This window comes from Equus asinus, chromosome 2 (assembly GCF_041296235.1).
Source record: "Equus asinus isolate D_3611 breed Donkey chromosome 2, EquAss-T2T_v2, whole genome shotgun sequence".
Taxonomy (NCBI): Eukaryota; Metazoa; Chordata; class Mammalia; order Perissodactyla; family Equidae; genus Equus; species Equus asinus.
In genome coordinates this window covers 189,502,099-189,528,829 of record NC_091791.1, presented here as the reverse complement: position 1 = coordinate 189,528,829, position 26,731 = coordinate 189,502,099, and the positions used below count along the sequence as shown (strand labels likewise).

Here is a 26,731-nt window from a genome sequence, read left to right as displayed (position 1 = left end):
AAGCGGTTCCCTATTTCCCAGAAATGGTTATAGAGTCTGTCTTCATCAAATAACCGAGACGTATCTTACTAATTAAAGATCTTAGGTCTTTATTTGATTTTTTGACTCTTATTATGCTTGCCTTCTCATTACAGAAAAAAACAAGTGCTTCTTTTGCATCCGTATTCCTTCCAACATTCTCAGTCTAGTCCTTGCTAAAATTTTAACATAATTTGCTAAAAGTAATTGGGTTAAAATTTTAACATAATTTGAGTCACTGTCAAGCAGAACTGTCTTGTTCTTGGTGTTTTTTACAGTTGTTTAAAAAAAAAAACTTTTCCACATGTGAAACTTTATATACTTAATCAGTGACCATCACTCACTCCTTTATTTTGGTGCATGACAAACAGACAGTAAGTCAAGGTAGGGAGGCTAAAAACAGAAAAAAGAATGCTTTCATATGTTTTCCCAAACAGATTAGAAGAAAATTCTCTGTTAATGAAGGTTTATTTTAAAGATTCTAGAAAATATTTTATTATAAATTCCAGTCAGAAAACCAAATTATGCGATGATTGGAACAATTCAACATACTCGAAAACTAAACTTAATCAAATGCCACATAAGCAGCCTCAACCTAAGGTCCCATTCGCATATCTGTTTATGAAGCAGCAAGAATAGAACCTGCGCTTATTTGCAACTGACCTTGTAGCTTGTGCAGCAGGAAAAATATGAATGCCACTCAGAGAGTGATTTTCCATTTTGTTCTTTCCTCGCATACTTTGTGTTCTGTTGAATCCCTCAGAAACTATGCTTGTGCCATAGCAACACCTGCTGGGAGAGGGCAGTCGGAGCAGCCACAGCTGTCGCCTGCCAACCCTGTTTTCCTGATTGAATGGCACTGCATGGTCCTCCATCTTCCAGTAGCAAACCCTCCCAGGTTCCTGCTTCTCCCCATATGTTTCCAACAACTAACAAAACCGTTGTAATAAGATTTTCTCGGACTCTTTCGAAAATAAGTACCGTGTGTGTGTGTGTGTGTGTGTGTGTGTATGCATGCACATTTCCTCTCAGAATCTCCAGATGCAAATGATGTGGTATTTTAACCTCCCGTTTGTTTTCAATCCATGCTTTCTTCCTGCTCTATTGCTAGATTTGTAAAACACGGTCAATCCTGTTTTATTACTATCTCCTGGTTTATTATAGGTGAGTCAGTAAAAGAAAAAAAGGGGAGATGTCAGTGCAAAAAAAAAGGCAATTTTTATTTACAGAGAGTGATAGAAGGTGTGTTTTTTTACTTGTTCATATCATAGACAAAAACAGAAGGTGTGAGGACATGTTTTAAAGTAAGAGCCTGTTTCATGTATGATTTACCCACAGGACTGTAGGTAATACAAATCTTTGAGTATGGGTGCTTGTGGACATCTGTCATAGAGCCAACTAGCGTTTTCTTTACTGCTAATAGAGGGGAGCCTTAGCATGAACAAGTTGCTCAATACAACCAAATGCTTCCAATATTTTACCTTCCTGTGTCATTGCTGTGACTAAATTAAAATCTAGTAGAAATGCTAACCCTATAGAAACATTGGGTTTTTTTGTATTTTTTTTAAATTAGAAATAAAGTTCATGTGTGAAAAATGATCTTGAAATTCAGATACTTGACAATTAAGCCTTGGATAATCAAGAGGTGATTATTCATCAATAGAGTTCTTACTTTGGTTACTTATAACCTTGCTTGGTGCTCCATCAATCAATCAGGAATTTATTAAGCACCTCTAAAATACCTTAAAAGGTTACATGGTGTGGCAGCTCCTGAGGAAGTAGAGAAAACCAGGTGCTGACCTTGGGACATTTTAGCCACACATGTGAGGGAGGGCACATTTTGTCATGGTCTATGTAGAGTGAATTGGGCATACTGTAGTTCAGAGACGTGGAGGATCAATGAAAGATACAGAAATCAGGGAAGACTTAAGACAACAGAAGTCTTCAATTGGGGCTTCAAAGAGTGGAGAGTCATTGAGTGGGTGTTGTGAAGGCAAAGTCATTCCTGGAGAGAAGGAAGGAAGGTGAGGACTGGGAATGAAAGTTGTTAAGCAGACAAAAACCCTGCCTAAATTGAACAGAGAGCTTTTCATAGAAACACTACGGCTTAATAAGATTTGGCAAGTAAGATGGAAAACAAGCGATAGAATTTAGACCTATTCTAGAAAATAAGACCTCCTGAAGATATTTGAATGGTAGAATGACAAGATTTTTAAGAAAGATTAATTCAGAAATGATAAGAGCTTTTTAGGAAGAGAAAAGACAGTCAATTAGATTTTAGTAATTCATTTATAAGGAGGATGATAATCCAGAGGGAAATGCAGCACTGCGATATAATATTATATTAACCTACAGCTCAGGGAAATTTTGCATATTTTAAAACAACAACTACGAAAAAATTCTTTATGCTGTATATCATATAATCCACTATATTATCTCTCTGAGATTTTCTAAAATGGGAATTGTTTCTAATAATTATCTTTTGGCGGTCTTTATTCCTTTCATGAGAAATGAGCTGCAGGGTGTTGCTGTCTTTCATCAAACGTTATACATTCCCAGTGATGGTCTCTCAAAGGAAAGAAATATCAGCAAGTCCATAAGCCCGGAGTCTTTAGCACGTTGGATTTCTTTTGTCACCTTCAATGTCTTTCAGGCACACCTTACTATGTATTTTAATTGAATCATAATTGTTAAGAAAATGAGTTAAACTTATTAGCTTAAAAAGTATTTTTGGGACTTGGACTGGAATTATTTTTAAGATGAAGGAAATTCTCAAATATGCCTCACATTGTCACACGAATATTTCCCAATGGTCACAGAGCATCGCATTTTTATGTTTCATGTATTAAGGCAATTATTTCCAATCTTAGTGATGTGTTCAAATCAGCTGTGAGGTCCATGATGATTAGAATATTTCCAATATTCACGTATGGAGATTTTAAAATATAGATTACAGTAGTCATCTTATTCTCACTTACACTGAATATACTTTCTTGAGTGGGAAAGAAATGAGTGCAGTTACAGAAAGCATGCTGACAATTTCACTTAGCCAATGGTTTATTTTGTTCACCCCATAGTCCATTATAAGTCATTACTGATCTGTCATTAATAATTGTTACAATTGCAAACTATTTAGTTTTTTACTTCCTTGTAAAGTTATTTTTTGATTTCTCAAATTTTAAAATCTGAATATATCCATGTGCATGTCTCATGCTTGCAAAGCTTATCTGTAATGATCAGCAAAAAAGAGACTGAGAAGTGCTGATGCAGACACTGAGAGCACTCAAGTGCAATAGGCTGTCTTTCCTTTAAAACTATGTGGTCTGAAATAAGGATGTTGCTAACCTTGGACTCTGAGTCAGTAGATCACCAAGGATTAAACTGACATCAAGTCTATGGTAAATTTTTTTAACTCACCTATTGTTTCTGGAGGTTTCAAAACTGCAGTCTATTTGGTTTATTTGGATTAGTTATATTTGCAAATTCAGTATTTCTGTGAGTTTTACTTTTTTAAATTTGTTTATATAGATCTGGTCAGCATTAGAATTCTCAATTTCTGACTTTTTGGAGGCACTTCCATAAACACACAATTTTTTTGAATCTTATTTATTTATTTATGTTTTAAATATAGATTGTACATTCTTCTTTAAAACATATGTATGTGTCATAAACTGTTTCTCCCTAAAACTAAGGTATAATGAAATTAGTGCTATACTTATTTTAGGATTCTTGAAGATATGAGTCTGATTGTTCTTCTGGAGACAATTCTACTTATTATTTTACTTATTATGATTTTTATACTAAATGGAATATGTCTTTTGTTTCAATATCTACTATTAAAGTGCACTGTAATTATTTATATATTTTAAACCAACAGGTCCACAATAAGCATATTCTGATGTCTTTGTTTCACACAGCATGATATTGTCTCACATAGTTCAGATGAAGTATCCTTCTCCCGCATTCTTTTGAGTTAGAAAAATTAGCCATTTTCTGAGTAAAGACTAAAGATGAAACCTCCTCAGCTTCCTTCCCTATGAAGAAAGGAAAACATTTTCATTTTCTGTACCTGTTTTATTTTATGATCTGTAATACAATGGAAGAGTTGACAGAAAACCAGTTTGTTCAAATCACTTGTCTATTTCTTTATCTTTAGAAGGGGAAATGTTGATGCAGTATCATGTTTTTCAAGTTTCTCTGATGATAGCATCTCCTACGTAGTGTTTCAGATAAGAAAAATCAAAGTAAGGGCAGTCTACACACTATAAGGCAGAGAAGGTGTCTTTATGTTTTTATTTGGAGGGACTTTTTTCTAGCAAGTACATTATGAATAAATGTGGATCTCATAAGGTGCAGACATTTCACATTTTTCTACTTAATCTAATCTCTCCATTGTGAGACTTAATTTTTTGTAAATTTAAAGCTTTTAAATTTATTTTTTAATAAAAGAAGTTCACTTCTTTTGGGGACAATATTTTAAGAAAAAATAATTTCATTGATTAGAGAAGGACATAAAAATATCATGACAAAATTAAATGGCATATCCTCAAATGGACCCTTTCCTCTGTTGTTGTTGTCATTGTTTTTCATTTATAGCTTGTCTGAATCTTTAAATGAAAAGAGAAAGAAAAGGAAAATTGGAAGCATCTTTTTTTCTTAACTCACATAACCCACACATCTCAAGATCCACTGCATCTGAAATCCTTACTAACAATATATTTTCCAGAAGATTCTGCAACTTGTATGGGCAACTAATTGTAGGATTACATTTCATTGTTATTTATCATTTCTGTTCTAAAATGTTCAGGATTTATATCTTTTATGTTACATCTCTTATGTTCATAGTTTCTGTCCTTTTACTTTCTTACCCTTCTCGCCCTCTCCCTCCCTTCCTTCCTCAATTGTTTCGTGACTTCCTGTCTGTGCCAAGCGGGAAAACAGGGCAGCAGGTTTCAGCGACAGAGAAAGAAGTCTGTGCCTTCAAGGAGCTGTCTGGTCAGGGATACAGACATAGAGAAAATATCGGGCAAAGCCAGGAGTGCAGGTTGAATGGGTGTACAGCGTAACACATGGTCGGGAAGAGAGCACAACCAACTCGGCCTAGCGATGGGCGAAATAATCATAAAAGTGGTCACATTTGAACTCAATCTCAGCACACAGGGCAGCAGGGGTTCTGGAAGACAGCGAGGCCCACACATGTAGAGTCTGAGAAAGAGCTGCTGGCTCAAGGGCCCTGAGGGGCTCTTGTCGGTGAGATTGCACCTGAATGAGGGTTATAGGAGTGAGCAATTCTAGAGGAGCACTTCTCAGGCTATGTTGTCCAGAACACCATGCCCAGAGTGATACATTTGTGTTATTAAAAAGTGGACTTTTCATCAAATGAGCTTTGGAAAATAGGTTGCTTTTTATTTTAAGTTTCTCTGGGCTTCTTAGAGCAGGCAATATGCTCATGTGCATTGCACATATTGTAGAAGAGTAAAAATGAAGGAAAATATACAGAGAAAATAAAGTTTGCCAATAACCCCACACCCAGAGAGAACCACTGCTAGTGTTTTGGTCTAGTTCCTTTTGGGCTTTGTGTTCCTCTGGAGTTTTCCCCGTGTGAGTCTCCCTCTCTTCCCTGAATCAGGGCACAGGTGCCTCACAGTCTTAATTTGTACATTCAATGTAAAAGTTTTTACTGAGTTCCCATCACGTGTGAAATGGAGTGGTGGATGCTGACAATATGACCATGAATCATACATGTTCTCCCCTTGAAGGAGCTCCTTCTTGACATCCATTGGCATATTCAGTTTTTATGTAAAAATTCGATACTGCTGTTCGTACTGCTCAGTGACATGTTTTACTCACTTATTAACAGTGTATAGCTAATCACACTATTCACTTGCATCCTTTTCTTGCTTAACAATATAAATATCTTTATCAATAAATGTAGATCTAGTACCTTACCATTGAAAAAGACTGCATCATATTCTATTGTGCGACTGTACCAGGGTTCATTTAATAAATCTGTCAGCCTGTTTTCAAATTTTTTTTTTATTAAAGCAATATTATGATGAGCACTCTCAATGAGGGCTGTAGTTTTCCTAGTGATGTGAACAGAATTGTGTTTATGGTGATAAAGCTTGTGACAGGGGCCTGGAAGAATTAGACTAAGGACGAGAGTCCACTTAGGACACTGTCACAAGAGGAGAGAGTGACAACATCTACCAGGAAATCAACCGATAGCCATGAAAAGACAGACAGATATGAGAGACCTTTGATAGAGGAACAAAGCAGCTGATTGGAAGTGGTGAGGAAGAAGAAATGGTAAAACAAAGAAAACTGTGGTTTTTAATCAACAGATGAGCTGTGTTGATAATTAACTCACGACTAAGTCAAGAAATAAATAGTGCTTAGATGTGGGGATTTGAAAGACTTTGGGAAGCTAGAAATAGGCTGCAATCTTAGCCTTGGGATAAAGTTAGAATTCGTATTATCAACATATAAAACAGAGAGAAATTTGTGAGAACAAAGGGGATCTCTTAACAGAAAAATTTGTATAATAATTAAGAGAGTTGAGTATAGAATTCTAGAGAAAGGAAAATTTAATGTGGACGGAGAGAGAGGAGCCTATGAAAACCTTGAGAAGTTGTAAGCTCTTCTTGACCAAGAGATTTGCAACCAAAGGATTAACTCTGATTTCAAGATTTAAAAGGCCTCATGGAAGAGATGGAAAATAAACTATACTTTAATTAGGCTCTGCTATTTAGCAAAAACGGATCTAATTTATTAAAAAAATCTATTTGGAATTTACCTAGATTAAAACTGAGTTTTATGTTTCTGTAATTTTTATTAGATAGGGAAGAAAGTTTATCTAAATAAATGAATAACATAAACAAATTTACAGAGAATTTTTGAACTATTTGTCATCATAAAACTTTAAAAAATGCAGCTAGTCAAGGATGTGTTTTTATTAGAATGGCCTAATAAGATCTTTGAATATTTATCTTAAGTCAGGAAATAAATACTTTCATTTAGCACCATTTCTATCTTTGACGTTTTACTATTTGTTCCTATAGTCAGGACATTAATAACGATGGGGCTTATGAAGTACAAATGCATAGTTTCAAAAATGAAGAAATTAATATCCAGAGTGGTTAAGCTTGGCTAAGGTCATGTGGCTTGTTCCTGGAAGAGAAGAGGATAGGAGATTTCACATAATAGCACTCTACTAAATAATCTTTTAATTCATAATTTCTTTTCATTTATTGCACATACATTTATCAAAATTTGGAAATTTATTTTAATTGGTGTATTTTATAAGCAGTTTTGACTTATATATGAGAAATATTCTAACATAGATCAATACAGATATTTAAGACATAGATATATAAGGCATGCTATATTATATGTGCAAAATATGTATTTACCCCCTCACATTTCTACTTTGACTCTTTCTTATTGTCCCTGAGACAGTGACCAAGAGATGGGCAGGGGAACTGGTCCGATTTTCCCCTAGGAACAGAGTGGTCATGAGCAGGAGGAGAGGAGCCGACTGCTAACTCCAGTTATTCCCTCCAGCTGCAGAAGTTTACTGAAGCCCGCTTCAGGGGTCAGGTCTCTACGTTGGCCACCCGCTATAAATTGGCCTCAATTTGAATTGTTTTCAAATCAAAAAATTCATTCTCTCTTATTCTCAATGTTTTCTTCTGTTAAACTTCAATATTAAGTAATTGATCTTTAGGATTATCAAAGAAATGAAAGGCAAATGTAAAATCCCCCACTGTGCCTGGCACACAGTAGGGGCATAATTAATGTTAACTGCTGAGGTTACTGCTGTTACTCTGTGTCCTTTCTCCTGGAGGGGCAATAAAAATCGCAGCTTCTTTTCCATCCTCTTGTTACAAAATGCTGCTTAGAATTGCGTTATTCCCTTGTGTTTCACTTCAAAAAACCCCAAGTTATTTAACTAAATCATTTAATTGTTTAGATTGACAAGAATGAATTATGTAACCATGTAGGATTTTAAAATGCAGCCATTTTTAAACATGTATTTTGTTAATGCCAGTTCTTAGAATGTGTATATGTACTTCAAGAAGGTGGTGGTTCACGTTTCACATTTTCTAATTTCCAAGACGCTATGTGTTATTTAACTAGTTTTTTAAAATAAGAAGTAAACGGAAGAATTAAGTGAAAAACTAGACATGAAGATACTTAAGTAGCAAAATAACTTGAATTCTCGTATCACTTTGGAAGTGAATTTATTTTTCTGTGTGTGAAATAAGAGAAACAGCATTTCAACATTAGTTGAAAGATAATTGAAAAATTAATTATGTTTGTTTTGGTTCCTGGGCGCTGGAGCACAGTAATGCTAGGAGAGAGACTAAATCCTTTGCCTTTTCATCCATCTGCAGCACTGCCTCCAAAGGGAGCATATGACTTTTATTGGAAGGATAGAATTATTCATATATTTCTAGTTATTCTTATTCTGGTATTCTAATGTAGCCCATGCTTTTTTGATATATGTTCTATTGCATAAATACATTTGAATTCGTATACATTTGTATAAGAAAAGTCTTCCAATGGAACAGGTTATATTGTTCGTAAGAAAACTGATTGGGTAGTACTTACCTCATATTGGTTCATGTTTTTCACTAAACCCTAACATAAATATATTCCAGCACAGTCAAGTAAATTCCGGTAAAATCAATCTAATTTTCTCAGAAATATCTTCATTAAAATCAGAAATTATCTTCACTTGAGAAAATTATAATTCTTATATCATTGAAATATATTTCTGAAAATTCACCTAAACTTAATTTTACAGAAATAGTGGCGACACCATGACAAACTATTTACAATGATCTCGAAATGTCTTAACGTGAAATTCTATGAAATTTAAATGTCAAAAAATATTAAAAGTCCAAAAGAGAAGAATACAGTGGATTGTCAGTGTGGCATTGCAGTCAATTCCTCCATTCCATTTCCACTAGGGAGAAAGCAAACCCTAAACATTAGCAATTTGGCAAGTTTCTAAACCAGAGTCAAAACTTCTGATTTGTATCAAAGGTTGTCCTTTCTCCTTTCCTGCTACTCGTGTTTAGTGTGTCTGCTACGTCTACAATGCCTCTTACCCCCTCTTACGGCGTCCTTGGGTAAGCGGCAACAACAGAGGACGCGGAAGACTGAAAGGGGAATCCTACCCTCAGCAAGCACGACCTCTCTTCCATGAAAGGCAGATATTAAAGACCCAGTTAATGGCTGAGAATGGCAAGTCAATGAGTAGATTGTTCTTATGTTGGCCATTCAGGTCCAATTTAATGCTTTATTTATTTTGCTAATGTTTGAAGACCTGATTAGAGGGAGTTCTGTGAAAACAATTCAGAATATTCCAAGGGAGAATATGTGCCATTTATTCCCAAGGTCTCTATAATTTTATTCATCTGAATTGTCCACATTTCTTCAACCAGCAGAAATTGTTTCCTTATGATTTTCTGTGTTTGAATATGCTTTACCAGTTTATACTAACCTTGAAAAATTTTCTTTTTCCCATTTCAAGTTCCACCCAATCTGACTGTTCCACAGGAAAAATCACCTTTGGTCACCAGAGAAGGAGATACAATAGAACTGCAATGTCAAGTAACTGGAAAACCTAAACCCATCATCCTTTGGTCTAGAGCGGATAAGGAAGTCGCAATGCCTGATGGGTCAATGCAAATGGAGAGTTATGACGGAACACTGAGGATCGTGAATGTGTCTAGGGAGATGTCAGGAATGTACAGATGTCAGACCAGCCAGTACAATGGATTCAATGTGAAACCAAGAGAAGCCTTGGTGCAGCTCATCGTGCAGTGTAAGTACATTTTTTTCTTTGTGTTTCTTGTGGGGGACCAGGGAAGAAATGATGCCACTATTCTACCAGTAAAATGAGGTGACTTTTGGAATTGGATTAGGATAAAATATTTCTACATTATTGCTACCCAATTTAAACTATAATTTTCCCTAAATCTGCTTATTACTTGAACTAATGCCCAGCAGTAGAAAAGAATTCTATTAGTGTGTGTGTGATTATTATGATGGTGTTGGGTGGTTAGTTAATGCCAAAGAATCAACAAACCTAATGGTTAAAAACTGGCCGTGTGCAATGAAGCAGAGTGGAAACTGGAAGTAACTGCTCATTCAGATTATAATACTCTTTTGTTTTCACAGTTCCTGTTTCTACTTCAGGCAATTGTGTGCCCTTTGTCCAAATTATCCACCTATTTTAAGGCATCCCTTTGCTTAAATTGTGAAGACTTGATCATTGAAATCTATGTTTGCGTATCTGAGGTTGCAATAGTAGATTGCTTAATTATCTACTAATATTGAGATAATTCAGGCAGGTATTAGGTGCTGAATTTTCACTTGACTTTCTCAAGAGATAACTGTTTCACTGTGAGGATTGAATGTGAAAGATTTTTAAGTATTTTTATTGAAATCAGTTAGAATTCTAACAAAAAGAATTATAGACATCATGTGCTTTGTATTTGCGTTCAGTATTAAGACTACCTAAATTCATAAATCTGAGAAGAAGTTTGATGATGTCGCTGGTGTTGGGTTATTAGAGGATGCCTTGGTAATTCGGATGGCAGGTGGTGCGAACATTGCTGAAAGAGGAGAAGCAAACTAAACAAGATCTGCTCAAACTCTAGTAGTGCTGGTGTGAATGTTAATTGATATACTCTCTGTTAAATACAAGGTGGCAAAGTCTTGAAGAAAATGAATGAGTTAGATGAAACTATACACTTCAATAAGCAATGATGTTGTTTTCTTTCTGTGGTTCTTCTGTAACTCAGAAAATGGAAAATAGAATTTATTCCATAAATGTCTATTTTTACATTAGACTTAAGGATGTTGGCAGATAGAATTATCTGACTTTAAGTTTGAAAGAATAATTGAGATATGGAAGGATTACGTTTGTGACTGATAACAACAAATGCATTTCTGTGTAAGGTGTGTTGGGAAGGGGGACAAGAGCAAGGTTCTGGATGCTACTCAACCTTTCTCCGTCCCTCTTCTAAGGAAACTCAATTCCAGTATGCTATTTGTCCTATAAATGTACAAACTGATATTTGTCAAATACCTTGCCTGATTTCCAATTGATTACTAGTTTTTTCTCCAAATAATGCAACTTTTAGATAGCAAGTTCAATTCAGACCTTCAGTATTGCTTTTTTCCTTGCTGGCCTTTATACACATGACAGAAAGTTCATAGGTGGGAGGTTCATGTGAAAACAGGTTTCAGAAAGAAAAAAGAATAAGAGAAACCTCTCCTTATTTCTCCAAAAAAAAGAAACACCTTCAAGTGACCACAGAGGAAGTTGAAAGGATTATGAGCACTCCTTGTTGGTGATCACAGGATTCTGCGCTTCCTCCGGAGTCTGCCCAAGCTTCAGTGTCCCCAAGGCTCTTAGGGCAATTAGTTTTCACTCTGCTCACACCTCTCCAGGAAGCTGCGATACAAAGGAAAGCTGTGGAACCCAGCGGCGCTAGGGAATTTTCAAGAACCAGGATTTCCAATCTCCATAGAATATACTAACCTCCAGAATTCTATTGAGGAGTTGTTTTTTTTTGTTTTTTTTTTTTGCTCCTTAATAAGTCCCATAGGAAGTGTTAAATTCAGCACAAGATTTTAAGATTCAAAAATAGTGGATGAAAATAACTACTGGCACAATTGTCTCTAGTGTCACAGGATGTAATTGACTAAAAAGACACCATAGATATAAGCAAAGTCTAGTTCATTTAATGTATGTAAAAAAGATCTGCGTCCCAAGATGACGTCACAGAGCGTGGTGGGGTTGGGGGATGTAATCTAACAGCACTTGCTCTCAGAGGCTGGCTTCCCAGGCCTGTCAGGAAGGCAGCTGGATGCCAGCAGTCTTGTCAGCCAGGTGAGGATGCCATCAAGTCTTTCAAGAAGCTCCCTTTCATGTATTCCCAACTCTTCTGAAGAATCTCGTTATGTATCTGAGCATTTGCCAGGTACAAATCACTGGCAACAACTACGGAATATTTCTGAGAAATCAAACGTTGATTTTTCAGGCACATAATTCCTGCTAGCAGGTCCAGCCTGCATGCGTACCTAAGGCTTATTCCTGCAAAACTAATAATGCTGGAATTCTGATACTATTTTTAATATTATTTTAATGTTATAAATAGTAATATTTAATATTTTCAGCTGTCTCCAAATGAGGGAAACATTCTGTTATATTGATTTCTTAAAAGTATGGTATTTGTACTTAACTTGGACAGCCATGCTACATGGAAAAAGTATTCATATGGAATATAAAATATTAAGTTATTTCAAACATATGCACACATGTACGTGCCTGTGTTTATATCATCTTCAGCAATTCGTTACATAGTTTCAGCTGACAAGCTATGCTTTATATATTTTGTATTGCAGGCATAATATATTTTACATTATAGCTATTCAGTAAATGTATTGAGTAAATGTAAGTTACGCTAACAAATGGAATAAGAATATATACTTTGCATACTTCTTGCATGACTGGTTTTTCTTATTCAGGTTGCAAAAGTACTTGAAAACTTGTTGCATATAGATTGATATCTGAAAGTGTTCAAGTGGATGAAGGAAGAAGATGTCAAGTTGTTCTAACTCTTATGAAATACCTTTTACAGGACTTGATCCCTGCACTTTAGTTTATTAAGATCTCCTTTCTTAAAATGTTTATTCCCTTGACAGATTCTGAGACGGTCTGTTTTCCACACATGCACATGCAATGTGTATGTGTAGTCACACACACATTTATTTATATATAATTTTATCTGTTTTGAAATGTAAAATAATAAAAAAGTGATGATCATAATAAATAAGAAACAAAAAAAAAAAATCTGGTATCTCCTAGGCACATTTTTTTCCTTGTTTAGTTTTCCTTGTGTCCAAATAAACAATAACCAATCATCAGGAGCACAGGAGTGGTTGAATGTAGGACTGTGATGAGTGTAGACTATAAAGGCCTAAAAAGAAATAGTATATATATATTTCCATCTTATATAAATAATGGAACAGTCCACTTAGTTTAATGTTCTAAATCTACAAATTAGATTTATGCTTGGCTAATGTCAAGTTAAAATTTTAAAGCAATCATTTTATTAAAACTTTTTGAATTATTTACTATCTCCAATTGATTTGCCTCTTAAAATGTGTAGATAGTGAGCGATTTAGCTAGTGACAGAAGCCTAGAGGTATTTTACGCCGTTCTATATCCTGTTAAGAGTAGCTTAATCTCCATAATGAAATAGTGTAAATTATTAAATTCTTGTGCACATTGCTCATTCCTGGAAAGCCAAATTTATTCTACAATATTTTTGACTTCTACAATTGCCAATTACCACAAATGATATGCACCAGAATAGGAAGTTGCGAATATAAACGTAAGATTTTGAAAAGTATTGGTTTCAAATTAATCTAAATTTTAAAAAATTGCTAGATGAAACTGCAAAGTACAAGGTAAAGTTTTAATAACAGTCCTTCAAGTGTTCAGCCATTGCTTAATTTCATTCACATGTTTTTGGAACTATATAACAATTCTTTTGTCAACTTTCTCGTTCATTTTTATTTGAAGCGGCATTAGAATAGAATCATTGAAAATAAATATCTGTTCATTGATTCATATCATTTGAAAACTGTGGTTTGTATAGAGCTTATTGAACAAAAATAGAACAATTTCTTGAAGAAAGTAACAATATAAAGGCAATTTTTTATTCATTAGGCTACTGATCATTTGAATATTGATTAAATAAAAATGCCACTGGATGAATATATTCAAATATGTATATCAAATGAAGAGACTAAGATATACCTATTGTCCTCCTAAAAGAAATTATTGTTTTACTTATCCTTATATTTGTATTATATAAGTATACTTAAGCTTATAATATTGTATGCTATCAATTTAATTTCATAAACCATAATATTTTCTTTTTAATAAAAGCTTATCCTTTAAACGGTTTCATCTCAAAACACTGGCAAAATCTCTTAGTACAGTGAGTATATTTTGAAAAAGTGAATATATTTTGATTTCCTTGAAAATCAGCTGGAGAAGACACACTGCAGTGAATGTCACTTTTGTCGTTCAAGCTTCATTGTATATGTATGCACATTTGCTGCCCTGACATTAAAGATAAGGTATTTCTGTTGTGAGGTATAAAATATACACTAAAAACCAAAGACTGATGGTAGTGTTAAATTGTATTAAGTAAGGGTCTTTCAGCTATCTTTAAATGAGATTTCATACACTACTTACAAGTTCTATCTTCCAAATGAAGGAAAGTTATAAAAGAAAATACTCGAGGCTGTTGAGAAACCCATGTGCTTTGTTTGTTTCCAAAGCAAGACCAAATTGAGTGAAGAGGACTGAGCCACAGATCAGGACTTTATTGCTCACTCTTTTCCTCAAGAAATTTAGTGAAGAGTGTGTATTAAGGACTTTCAATCAAAATGTGTATTCTACCAAAGTAGAATATCATGGATATTCTAAAGAAAAAGGAAATTAACAACAGACTGGAATGTACTGTAACATATATGCTCATTATTGTTAAATTACTGAGTAATTTTCTGTAGTGTTGAGATGTATAGAATGACTGTTTTGAATGAATATAACTACTTTTTGGATTTTAAAAACGCAAAATTCCTCTGAAAATAACAGTGTGACTAGAGATTAATCTAAAGCTATATGAGAGACAATTGATAAGAGAGGAAACAAGGGAGCCATTTGCCATATTCACACAGGGAGATTTTAAAGGTTGTCCAAAGGAATTTATAAGTGAATGGACAAGAATGTTAACTTACTAGCAGAGCAATAAAGTGACTTCCAGCTCAGTAGCCTGGAAAGCCCTGCTTCTCCAGATTTGTTTCCTATTTTCCAAAAGAATTCAGCCCATCCCATCTTACACTCATCAACTTGGTAATTCTCTTTAGCTAAGCTCCTCGTCCTCCTTTCTCTAGTTCCCACCAATTCTTCAGCTGCTTTTTCCCATTTTAGTCCTGGCTAAGTCCCACCCCATTAGAAAGCCTCTTGGTGACTGAGAAGGGCCCTCTTTGATAGTCCTATGGACACTGGTGTTGAGTGTGCACAAGACAACTTAGACCTTCAAAGGAGAACTTCCTTATGAACATATGCATTAGATGATATACTTCTTTCAAAATCATTGCTTATTATTTGACCATTGCCTTCCTCAAAACTGTCTTGTGAAATTACCTTTAGAGTTAGTTTGAGCAACACAAAGAAATACTTGTAATGATTGTTATTGTTTTCATACCAAATTTTTATTATCTAATTGGATTCACTCCTTTCACTAAAATGACTTGGTTCCAGTAGACTTTGGATTACTCTCATTTAATAAATTCACCCTCACAATTTGAAAACTTACCTTTGGGGTTATGCAAAAGACTGTCAGAAACATAAATGATAAGTTCAAGGTTATTTTCAATATTTTTTAGGTAATAACAACATCAAGATCATATAACCACTGCCTCTGTGAGGATGATAACTTTGAAGAGAGCGTTCGCTTGAAGAATTTTCTTTGACCTAGAAAATCCTAGCTTTTATCACTTATTACTATTGTTAAAAGATAATCTGAGGCCCAGTAAAAATTTTAAGAGTTTATTTGAGCAAAAATTGATTCTCTTCAGGCAGTGCCAAACAGACATGATTAGGAACACTCTACCCACCGACAGGAACTCGCGAAGGAAGAGCCAGAAGCAACGTGAGGAAATTATTGATCGTTTCTAGCTTAAAGCGGAGTTGGCTGTTTGCGATTGGTTGCCCTTCTGTTTCAATTTCGGAGCCTTGAGTCATTTATCGGCTTAGGTTTTGGGTTGCTTCTGTAGCCACCAAGGTGTTAGAGCCACCTCAATCCCATAGCCTCCTTGTTTAATTTAAAACTGTATGTATGGCCCTTAGCACATATCTTAATTTATCTGAGTTTTGCTTTTCTTACTTCCAAAAAGAAAAAAATGCTTCCCAATTGTAAGTTAGTATTTATTTAAAACAATTTTGCAGACTAACTAGAACATTGCTTACCCTGTAGCACAAAATGGAAATTATTCTGATTAGCACTTTAATATGTAAGTTCTGGTATATTTTCATGTAAAGGATCCATTGTTTTGCTTTCAAAAGTCATTCCTCCTGTGCTCTATTTTACTGTTTTTTAATAACGGTTGTTGCCCCGTGCCTTCTAGAATTTAAGCTCTTTGAAAGCCAAGGCAAGTCTTACATTTCTAGCACCACAACACTTGTCAAATTTGTAGATTCTTGATTCCCTGACACTTTTTTGGGATCTCTGTACCTGGGCAAGGTTTAAAGTGAAAACTCTGCTTGGTAGGAAATTCTTAATTTCATCTTCCCACTGCGAAACTGTGTAATATACTCAACTAGAATGTAGCTTAGGGAAAAGTTTTTAAGTTGACTTAGAAAATAATATTTTAAGCATTCATTTTTCATATTTTAGTGTTAATGATTATTAAATAGAATTCCGCATTTATTACACAGCATTCCTTTATTTGAATCAAATGGCCATATTCATTCTTTTGTTGTTTGCAGCAGTTATTAGAAATACTGACAACTAAACCCTGAGGCAATGTTAATATTTTGAAAACGTTAATATTTATGCTGTTTTCTCCCATCCTACCTTTCCACTCTCCCACATAGTTAAGATCTTTTCTTTAAAAAGAAGAGATAATATTCTTGTAAGATGGTGTACAATTTAAACTGTATGAAATAAACTCCAGAATTTTAATTTAAAGTCAACATATAAATATATCTTACCTCATTCCCCAGTGGATTTAATGAGGAATTATAATGGAGGTGCCTTGGAAACAGATTTGTTTAAACGTTTTATTTTTGTATTACTCCTGAGTATTTGAACATTGAACTTCCCAAGTGCATGTGCTATTTTGCAGAAAGTCTTCAGGATGAATTCACTTTAGCTGAACTGTTCCTGCCATGCTGGGCAATCTCTTTGCTCCTGCTTCTCTCCCTCTTCCAGAGAAGATAGCAGGGTAGACAACCAGCTAAGCAGACTGTCAAAGAAAATAGCATCTCTCCCCTTCTAAAGACTATCTCAGTGTAGAGCACAGATATGGGCAATCGAGCACAGATCACCTGGAAAGAGGATCAGTTCATCCACCATATGGATCACATAAAGAAAATAAATGCATATATTTGTTTTTCTTGTTCCATCTCTGGTGCTGTCTCAATGTAGATACAACCATAGTTTAATGTTTAGAAAAACTTATCCATTAAACGTTTTATTATCAGCACCTATGCAAAAAGTGACATAGGAACCAGCCAGTTTTAACAGAATGGTGGAAAGAACTGACAATTTAACCCAACCACATCTTATGTTCATTGATGCTGTCAGCCAAGTGTTTCTGCCCGCCCCTGTAGTGCAGGAATAAATTTAGGTGGATGATTATAGCACTTCCATAATATGAAAAGGATACTTTTTCCTGGAAAACCTTCAGATACGTAATTAAATTCAATGTATTTGGAATGAAGGAAGTTCATGCTGCCTGTCTTCCTCTCCGCCTCCCTTTCTCACTTGATGGAAATACATTCTCTCAGAGCGGTGAACACAAACACGCATATAAATATACAGTGGAACTACAACAATTCTGGGCCTTTTTAATATTTCTTAGTCAAAAAGAGATTTACCTCTCATGGGAAAATAAATGTGTTCTTCCCAAATATAGAATTTAGGCATTTCCTAAATACTGTGCTCTTCTCCCATGACAATAAAAAGGTGATAATAATAAACCATTAAAATAAATCACACCGAGAAGTTTACAATAATATATCCCATGAACATACCTGTGACTTTATCAATTCATTGTAAGTATATCATTGGTAAAAGACTTAGTACAGAGGGAAATATAAATTATGCAGAAGACATGGGTCTCTGGTTAGGAAAAAAAATGCATCAGCACTTCAGAAGTTACCTAGCAGAGTAAGAGATTCATTGTCCGGAAGGCACTTCAGTTGGTGCTCGTCAAACTAATGAAAAGGGAGAAATCAGAGGCCAGTACTGTGAGAGAAAGATGGGCTTGCTGCCCCTCCAGCAGAAGAGACTGGTTTCCCAGAGTGTCTGACTCACTTGCAAGCATTGTTCATATAGAATGTTAGCTTACATGTTATTGTTACCAATTTTATCTTTATTGATTATCAACTGTTCGAATAGTGTAATTTAATTCCAGCCACAGCTTTTTGGTTTTTGCATATATGATATTATTTGGGGTTATGTTATATTGTGTTACTAACTTTTAACCTAGTAGTAAACTATTGTATAACCTACCAGAAAGTCTTCTTAAGTTCAGCTACACTCAAACTTACAAGACTCTCATGGGTACATATGGCATCAAATTCACTCACAGGTGTGAGGCAGAAACCACAGCTTGCCAACATGCCTTCCCACTCCCCACTCGTGGGGACGCTTGAAAATTCTGACAACATTTTTGATTATCATGATTGGAGGAAGAGGGAAACTACTGGCATCTGGTGTGTAGAGGCCAGAGATGCTGCTAAATGTCCCGAATGCATAGGACAACCTCTCACAGAGAATTATTCTGCCCAAACTGTAGTTATTTGTTATGTGGAGGGGCTAGTTAATTTTAGGGTGTTTAGAGGCATCCCTAGCCTCTAATCTTGAGACGCCGGTAGCACCTCTCCTACTGTGTCATTATAATTAAAGATGTCTCCAGAGATTACCAAATGTCCTTGCTGGGCAAAATTACCCCATGTGAAGAACCACTGCCTGAATGGCTCATATATAAAGAGACAGGAATCTACATAACTTTGGGATGAGAACTCTGGCAGAATCCTCTGGCCCACAGGAGGCAATGCCTCTTATAACAAACCTGTAGGTCTAACCTCCAGAGTCCTGAAGTTACAAGAGTCACTACACGAAGCTCAAAGCTGTGGCTTCCTATCAGGTATTCACATTCTTCTCAATCCAGAGCAATTTAATACAGAAATGTTGCCTAAATCATAGTTGACATTCTTCCCTTGTCAGGTTACCGGGGGAATGGAGCTAGAACTTTAAAAGAAGGTCAAGTTCTCCTGCAGCAAGGAAAAGGTTTACCATCCCTTAAATGCATCTGCTCTGATCATCATGTTAAACTGTCTTAGTCATTGTTTTGCTCTAGGACTTTTCTTCATTTGATCATAGTAATTACAGCAAGTATTTTTCAACATAGCATTTTTTTTTAGCTTGCTTTTTGACTCATCCTCGTGAACCTCTGTGCCTGTAAGCTTTCTTTGTAGGTCTGGCTTTGTGTCTGGCTTGGGAGGGAGTAGCTGCATTTCATGCTGTGCCATCAGGTCATTTTGACCCGTGTAATGAATTCTTTTCTTCTGGCAAATGAATATTTCCTTAAAACCTTGAAGATTCTAGTAGGCAAAAGCAAAGGTTCTTCAAAAGGAAATTTTCAGACTTAAGCTGACCATGCCTTGTGAAATTGTAAGAAATTCTCCCTTGATTTCACACTTATTAGACTTACTTTAAATGTGGAAATTACTCTTTCTCCTTAATCTCAAACTATTTTCAAAGAGAAAGAAGTCAAATGCTGTTCTTAAAAATTACTGAATATGTGGATTTTGTTCTTTAATAAAGTCTCCCAATGAATGAAATAAAATTTTTTCCTTGAGAAAGATTATTATGTAACTTGAGTAGCTTTTTTTTTTTTAATTGAAGGGGTTTAATTTACAAAAATTAAGCAAGGGAGGAAAATATTAAAAATTAAGCAGGAATTGAAAAATAAGAAAAATGAGATGCAGTTTCTTAGCATTTTCATTATTTGCATTGAAATCTTAGGTTCAAATGGCAGAAGTAATCTGACGTTCATTGAGTTATTCTTAGTTTCAGTGTGTCTGTCAGTGTCAACATTTTCTCGAGTGATTCTAGTGTTCTAAGATGTATGTTATTAAACAGAAACTAACTGCTTTGTGTACAACATAAAATGATAAATATAGTATTTTATTGCTGAGTTAAAAGATATAAGTAATCTAAGTGTGTGAAATTTTCACTTTAAGTGCTGGCTTGAAACCCTAAGTTACAAATGAATGTCAATCAATCACACAGGCATAGATGAAGATGATATGAATGTTAGAGAGATATAAATGTGTCTGATGCGTATCTATCTTTCTATCGATATCCATCTTTCTCTCTTTCTCTAACATTATCTATCTCTCTATCTATCTATCCGTCTTAATGTTGGCTCCATGAAAAGGACATGTTTATTGAGTGAATGTTCATTCTTGTTATTACATTTTTCTTCTTTGTCTTTTATGATGCCACACATGCTAGCTCTGTTTTTACTTTCCAATCATGTCTTGATTGCTATTTATTCTTCCTTTCTCCAGATCAGGTTTTGGTGCTATTGTTCTCTTATTCTATACTCTCCTGCTTGGCATTAGTGACTTGAACTCTCACTGCCATGAAGATCTTCCCACGTTTGTATCTGAGACATTCAGCCAGCTTCTGTGAAATTTCAACTTAGCTTCCTGTTGAATTCTAAAATCTAATAGGACTAAAATTAAACTTATGGTGATTCCCCTGTGGTTATTTTTTCTCCTCTTGAGTTCCCTTTTCACTTAAGGGACTTCCCTCCTCTCTGTTAACAAGATTTCTGTCTTCCCTTTTTCCCAACATGCATTTGGAAATTAGGATACTGGATTCTGAAATTAGACACCTGGTTTAAATGCGAGCTTTGTTACTTTAACTGTAATTTCTCTGAATATTCATTTTGTTTGTGTCTGTCATGATGGAGATTTATTTTCATCCGTTATATGCTAGATTTCTCTGAGAATTAAATTCGGTGACGCAGGACAAGTGTTTAGCCCCGTGTGTGACACACAGATAGTACTCCCTAATTGTCAGCTCTTAGTTCTCAAAACCTTCTCGGAATCCATTCCTGCCTCTCCAGTCCCACTGTCATTTTCAAAAGTAGGTCCTTTTATCTCCTGCAAGAAATTCGTACTATTTTCCTCATATCTGATCTTCCCCTCAGAACACCGCTGTCAGATGAGTCTTCCTTTATGAGCAGGAACACTTCCAGTTGCAAGTGACAGAAAATTCTTGTCTAACTGTGAAGGGCGAGAAAGTGTCGTAGGTTCCGAGAGCTTTAACATTGTCATCTTCTCAACTATCAGCTCAAGTTCCTCTTTGTTTGCTCTATATTAGTGGTTCTCGTTATTTCCAGGTCCACCTGAAAAAAAGAATGCCCTCTTTTGCCTCTCATCCAAAGATTCACCCAGTGGCCACAATTTGCCTGGTTAACTCTTCTCTGTAGCAAAGGCATACATGTAAGCATTGATTGTTCCCTCTCTGTATGGTTTCTCATTACCTGTGATTCAAAGTTCAGACTCCTGAATTGGCAAACAGGATTCTCCACCCTTCTCTGAGATCACAGACTATACTCCAATCAAGGTGAACAGTTCATTATCCTGTGCACTTTTGAATGCCGTGCTTTTTGTAATTTCATTTCCTTTGTCATAAATATACTTAAAGTCACCTCACTGAACCCACTCTCTACCATCTTTAAGGCAACAAAGGCCATTTCCCTCATGAAATTTCTCTTTGAAACCTCCAGCTATGTCTAATCTTTTTATCTTCTAAATCTGCACCTTTTTTCTGGACTCAGCAATTTCAACCTTCTGCTCATAAATAGGATATTTGTTTGTCTCTCTTTTCTCTCTGTCTCCCTCTCATAAGAGAATATATTCTCTTCGTTTCATGAGTCATAATTGCATCTTACAAAAAAGCCTAGATCAGTAAATGCATAAATTAATGAATTTTGAAATATGTACTTCTGGCCTTGGTCACATTTGTCAGCTGTAGATTTGTTAGTGAAGATATAACACCACACACACAGTTTTTACTGTAACTTTGAATATGGGTACGCTCTGCAATAGGGGAGAAATAGGAGACTATGTATTGTCGGATAGATTCTAATTCTGGCCCTGGGTCTACTTCTAACATTTCTTACCACCAATTTCCTTATGCAGATGAGAAATTTAGTAAGATGATCTCTAAGTCATCTTCACATTTGAAATCGTTACCAACAAAAGTCTGATTTATGTTTAATGAATACATCAGAAAACACATATTCTGCTTACCACTGTAGGAATTTCCTAGAAACTGCATACTTTAATTAAAGAAGGGGTGCATAGATGACAACATTTCATCACATGTTCCCAGTGTTAAAATAACTCAGACGTCTGTTCTAAGTGAAAGATAGGAGTAAAAAGTACAAGAACAGGTAACTTGAAGACGTATACTTGGCTGTTCTGCACCCATTGCATCGAGAGAAAAAGCAGTGCACTTGAAGCCTTATGGAAAAAGCGTTCTTAGTATAGATAATGACAAGATTTCAGTGCCTGATGAGTTAAAATTGTAAAATTTTATTAAAGATTTTGCCTTGTGAATTTTTCCTGAATCTTTCCCTTTGTCTGGTTTATCATTAACTTCACTTTAGAATGGCAAAGTTCACTAGTTACAACACTGGATTCATGGACTGGTCAAAATATCATGCATACAAATATGTGTTACTTTGCAATTACTTGTTTTCAGAAACTGTGGATCTGCAATTTTATTAAGGACACTGTTCTCTGGGTTCTTTGAAAAAACATCAGAATACTTGATAAATCAACTTAAATTACTGTATTTTTGTTTGTATGTCTGTTTCTATGTAGATATCCTTTGCAGCTTATCTGTAAAGAAGATAAATTTTACAAAACAATGAAAAGATATGGTAGCTTGGAAATTAATATTCTCTCTCCAAAGCCATTTTGTCTCAAATGCCTAGTTTAAAAAGTAGAATGCCCATTTGCTTTAGCAAGAGTCTTTTTTGAAAAGTTTCTGAGTCTTTTTCTCCCTCAGAGCAATCTGTTAAAAAGAAGTTCTGCTTCCAGGGTTTTAAATATATTATATCAGTTAAGTTAGGCAAGAAAATCTAATTTGTTCAGCATACACATTAGTATTTGTTGGTAACTGAAAAAGATTTGAATTGAAACAGCCATTATGACCTTGGGCAACACCCAAAGAAACATTTAATAAACCATGTGATAATCCTACAATAGGTGTTTTTGTTCCCTCCAATAATTTTGGGAAAACATGATTATTTTCTAAGGGAGCTTGTGAAGAATGTTACCTTCAGGAAGTCAGTCTCTCCTCCCTCTCTCTCTACACACGTACACACGTATGCATACATACATTCTTTTAGGCGATGATAACTTCAGTCTATTGCTCCTTGATTGAAGATGGCACATACCTTGTCACTTGTCTGCTTTAAACAATCAAACCGATTTTCTCTAGAATTCTACCTGAGAAATTTTTGATATTTTCCCTTCTTCATACTCCTGAAGATGAGCATCAGACTGTCCCATGCTATGAGGCACATTTGGTCCCAAATTGTAGCTCAACCATAATTTTTGGGTTTTGACATTGATGACTAAATAAACCGGTGTTTCTTAAGAATCATATCTGACCTTAAAACTTGCAACTCTAGGCTCCAATAATTCAATATTTTCATATTTTAATTAGTTCTTCTACAGAATGACTTAAAACTGATGTATTTGTTCATGTGATTGTTAGATAGAGAGGTTCACATAAATGAAAAAAACAAGATGTAGTAATCTGCCTGTGCATATTCCATTGACACTTGATCGCAAAAACACTAGTTGCCTTGAGTTTTCAGCTTTAATGTTGAGTGGGGGCCTGAAAAGTTGGGGTCTATCTATCCATAACAGTCAGATAAGTTTTTGCCTCACTTGCATATACTAAAACTAACAGGAATAGACAAGCACACTGGCTCCCTTTCAGCGGTAGTAACGCTACATAGATTCAGGTTACATATGATGCTGGTTTTCTAAGGTGTTTGATTTCTTTTACCAGGGAAATGATAATTTGACTTCATTTCTCCATATAAAATTTTGATTGTTCTAAATCCCTCTTAACATTGTTAAAACAACTGTAACAGCATAACAACCAGAAACAATGAACTGGCTTAAAAAATAAAGCCAAATTACAAAAGAACATCTACCTCTAGTGTATCTCTTATGCCTCACCACAACCGTTTTGTAGACTTCCTTATTTCCTCTAATTTGGTCAAAATAATGACTATTCTTCCTACATTATAAGCTCAAAACATTGGCGTTATTTTGATTCTAGGCTTATTTAGGTTTAATTTATTGCTAAATGCTTCATTCTTTTCCAAGGTAGTGAAACCATTTCTCTTTGTTTGTTTTCACTTTAATTAGTATTCAAATAGAAAGCTTTAATTAATTCAGTCAATAAATATTTACTAATAGTCTACTAATTTTTGTGCTAGAAAAAGGGAAACTCAAATAAGAAAGAAAGGTAGGTGTGTCAGATAAGATTATAATATAACGTGGAAGCAGAAAACACTTTTAACATCAGTAACGTAACAGGTACCATGTGAACACAGAAGAGACGGTGATGGTAGCTAATTATGCTCTGTCTTGACAGCGTCATGTGATTGGTATATATTTTTAGGTTTGAGTTCACCAATATCGATAGCCATAGATATGAATGTGTAAAAAGATTACTCCCAATCCTCTCACTTCTTTTCCTTCTCTCAATTTAAGCTTCTTTATAAAGTTGCTTGAGCCCTACAATTAACTGTGGTAAGATTTCTAACCTGCCTCCCTAATATTTCTGAGAATTTAGAGGGTGTCAGTTCCCCTGTGAATCTCTCACTCTGAATTCCTCCTGTCTTCTCAATATCCACTTCACCATCATCCCTCCCATAGCATATTATAATTTCCCTCTGACATAATTTCTTTTATTAGACACAATCTGTTTTAATAATTTCCCAAAGCAGTATTAATCTAAGGTCGAGAGGCAGAGCAGATTACTGAAGGTTTCCATGTACTGAGGAAGGGGCAGACGAGGAAGGAGGTAGTTAGAATGAATTTTCAGTGTCCCCAGGTGGCCATGATTAGCGTTTGTCTCCTAAGCAATCTCTCTCTGTAGGTCTTTCCTTAATTCTCATCTAGGTGAGGTCTTCATTTCCTAATCCTGATCCACTAACGGAGGCATAACTCTTATAATCTTACTTATGTATAGTAATTTAGTTCTGTTCTTGGTAATGATCTCCTATTTAGACTGCCCTGTCATAATCAAAAGGACTGATAAAGGCGTTTCTTTAAAAAAGTAAAGCCAATTACCCCATGAAACTTATGACATTTCCACAGAAGATAGTCAACCTGAACTTCAAAACATTTTTCTCTTTCCTTCTCTGTGTGGTGTGTGACTCTGTGCTTCTGTGTGTACCAGTGTGTGTTTCATATATTTGTTGCATGTGTTTGTGACTGTGTCTGCAGGAGCCCCTATCAGAGATGAAGCAGGCAGAGGGCTCGGGGCAGAGAACAGAGTGATAAATACCACAGATATTTAGTCTAAAATTCAACATAGTGACAAAAAAAGGATAATACCAAAGCAAAGTCGACATTTTCCCTGAGGGGTCCCACAGCTTGACATCCTGTAGGTCCTATCTCACAGACAGTGTTTTAAAGGTCATTAGAAGGAATATTCAAATCTAAAGGAACACAAGATGGTAGGGTTAATCCATTTCTGGAGAATCTTTCCCTTAAAATTTGAGAGCCCATATTCCTCACATCCCAGAACGGGAAGGCAGGGCTTGTCTCTCTAATAAATGGGACAAAAGGAAGATTTTTTAAAAGTTTTATTTTTCAGCTTTGTGTGGGATTTTAAAACCATTTTCTTAAGAAGTCCTGTGAAAGTTTCCTGTCTTTTCTCTTTTTCCCTTGGTGTGAAGGTTGCATGCATGTATATAAAGGTTTGGGCTCTGAGTTTTGGGTGTGAGAGACTGCCATGTTTCTTTCTCTGGTCTCTTCAATTCTCTCTATTTGAGTTTGTGTTTCCTTCATAGCGGGACATGATATAGAATTAGACCGTATTTTACCTCTTACTATATATTTTTTTCTATTTGATTAGTGGAATGTTGTACATTTCTCACTCAGAAGCAATACAAAAAATAACAACTAGATTTAAATTTTATTCCTATTCTTTATGAGAGCCTAGACTAGTTCTTTTTGGTGCTTTGGTCTGAGGCCCTGAATGGAACTAGGTTTCCCTAACTGGGTCTAAAAGAAAACCTGTCTCCACGGGCGGCAAGGGAGCGTGAAGTCAGGAAACTGTTTTCCTTTGAAAGGCTTGAAAAGCCAATTTCAAGGATAAAGTACCTTGATAAAAGGGAATCAGACTAGATAAACACAAATGGAAACCACGAGAAATAGAGACACAAACTGATATGTGATATCTTCTGCTTTTCCTAAATAAGAAAGGCAGGTATACGTAAAATGCAGGTACTTTGCAAGATGCAAACATTAAAAAAAAAAAGACAGAAAGAAGGATAGGATGTAGCAGAAAATAAGAAAAACTGCCATGAATGAGAAATATGAAAATATTTTAAGCAAATATTTTAGAGACATCTGCCTGTGAGTTATGTAAAATTTCAATAATTTCCAATTGATTTTGGCATATGCTAGGTGCATTAACAAAGATATCAGAAGTTTAGATTCTTACTTTTATCTCTTTAGTTTTTGAGTTAGAAGCATATATTTACAAAAATTTAATTATAGTAGAGCCTCTTTTAAAAAGTACTCATGTTAGTGCCGGCCCGGTGG

At 35.3% G+C, this 26,731-nt stretch overlaps 1 protein-coding gene across 1 annotated transcript in view; it reads left to right on the top strand.

The window, feature by feature from the left end:
• Positions 1 to 26,731, top strand: part of MDGA2 (MAM domain containing glycosylphosphatidylinositol anchor 2) — a 780,771-nt gene that overhangs the window by 586,025 nt on the left and 168,015 nt on the right. Inside the window, 1 exon segment of the mRNA XM_044765576.2 lies at positions 9,560 to 9,853. Coding sequence (XP_044621511.1) covers positions 9,560 to 9,853 — 294 coding nt within the window.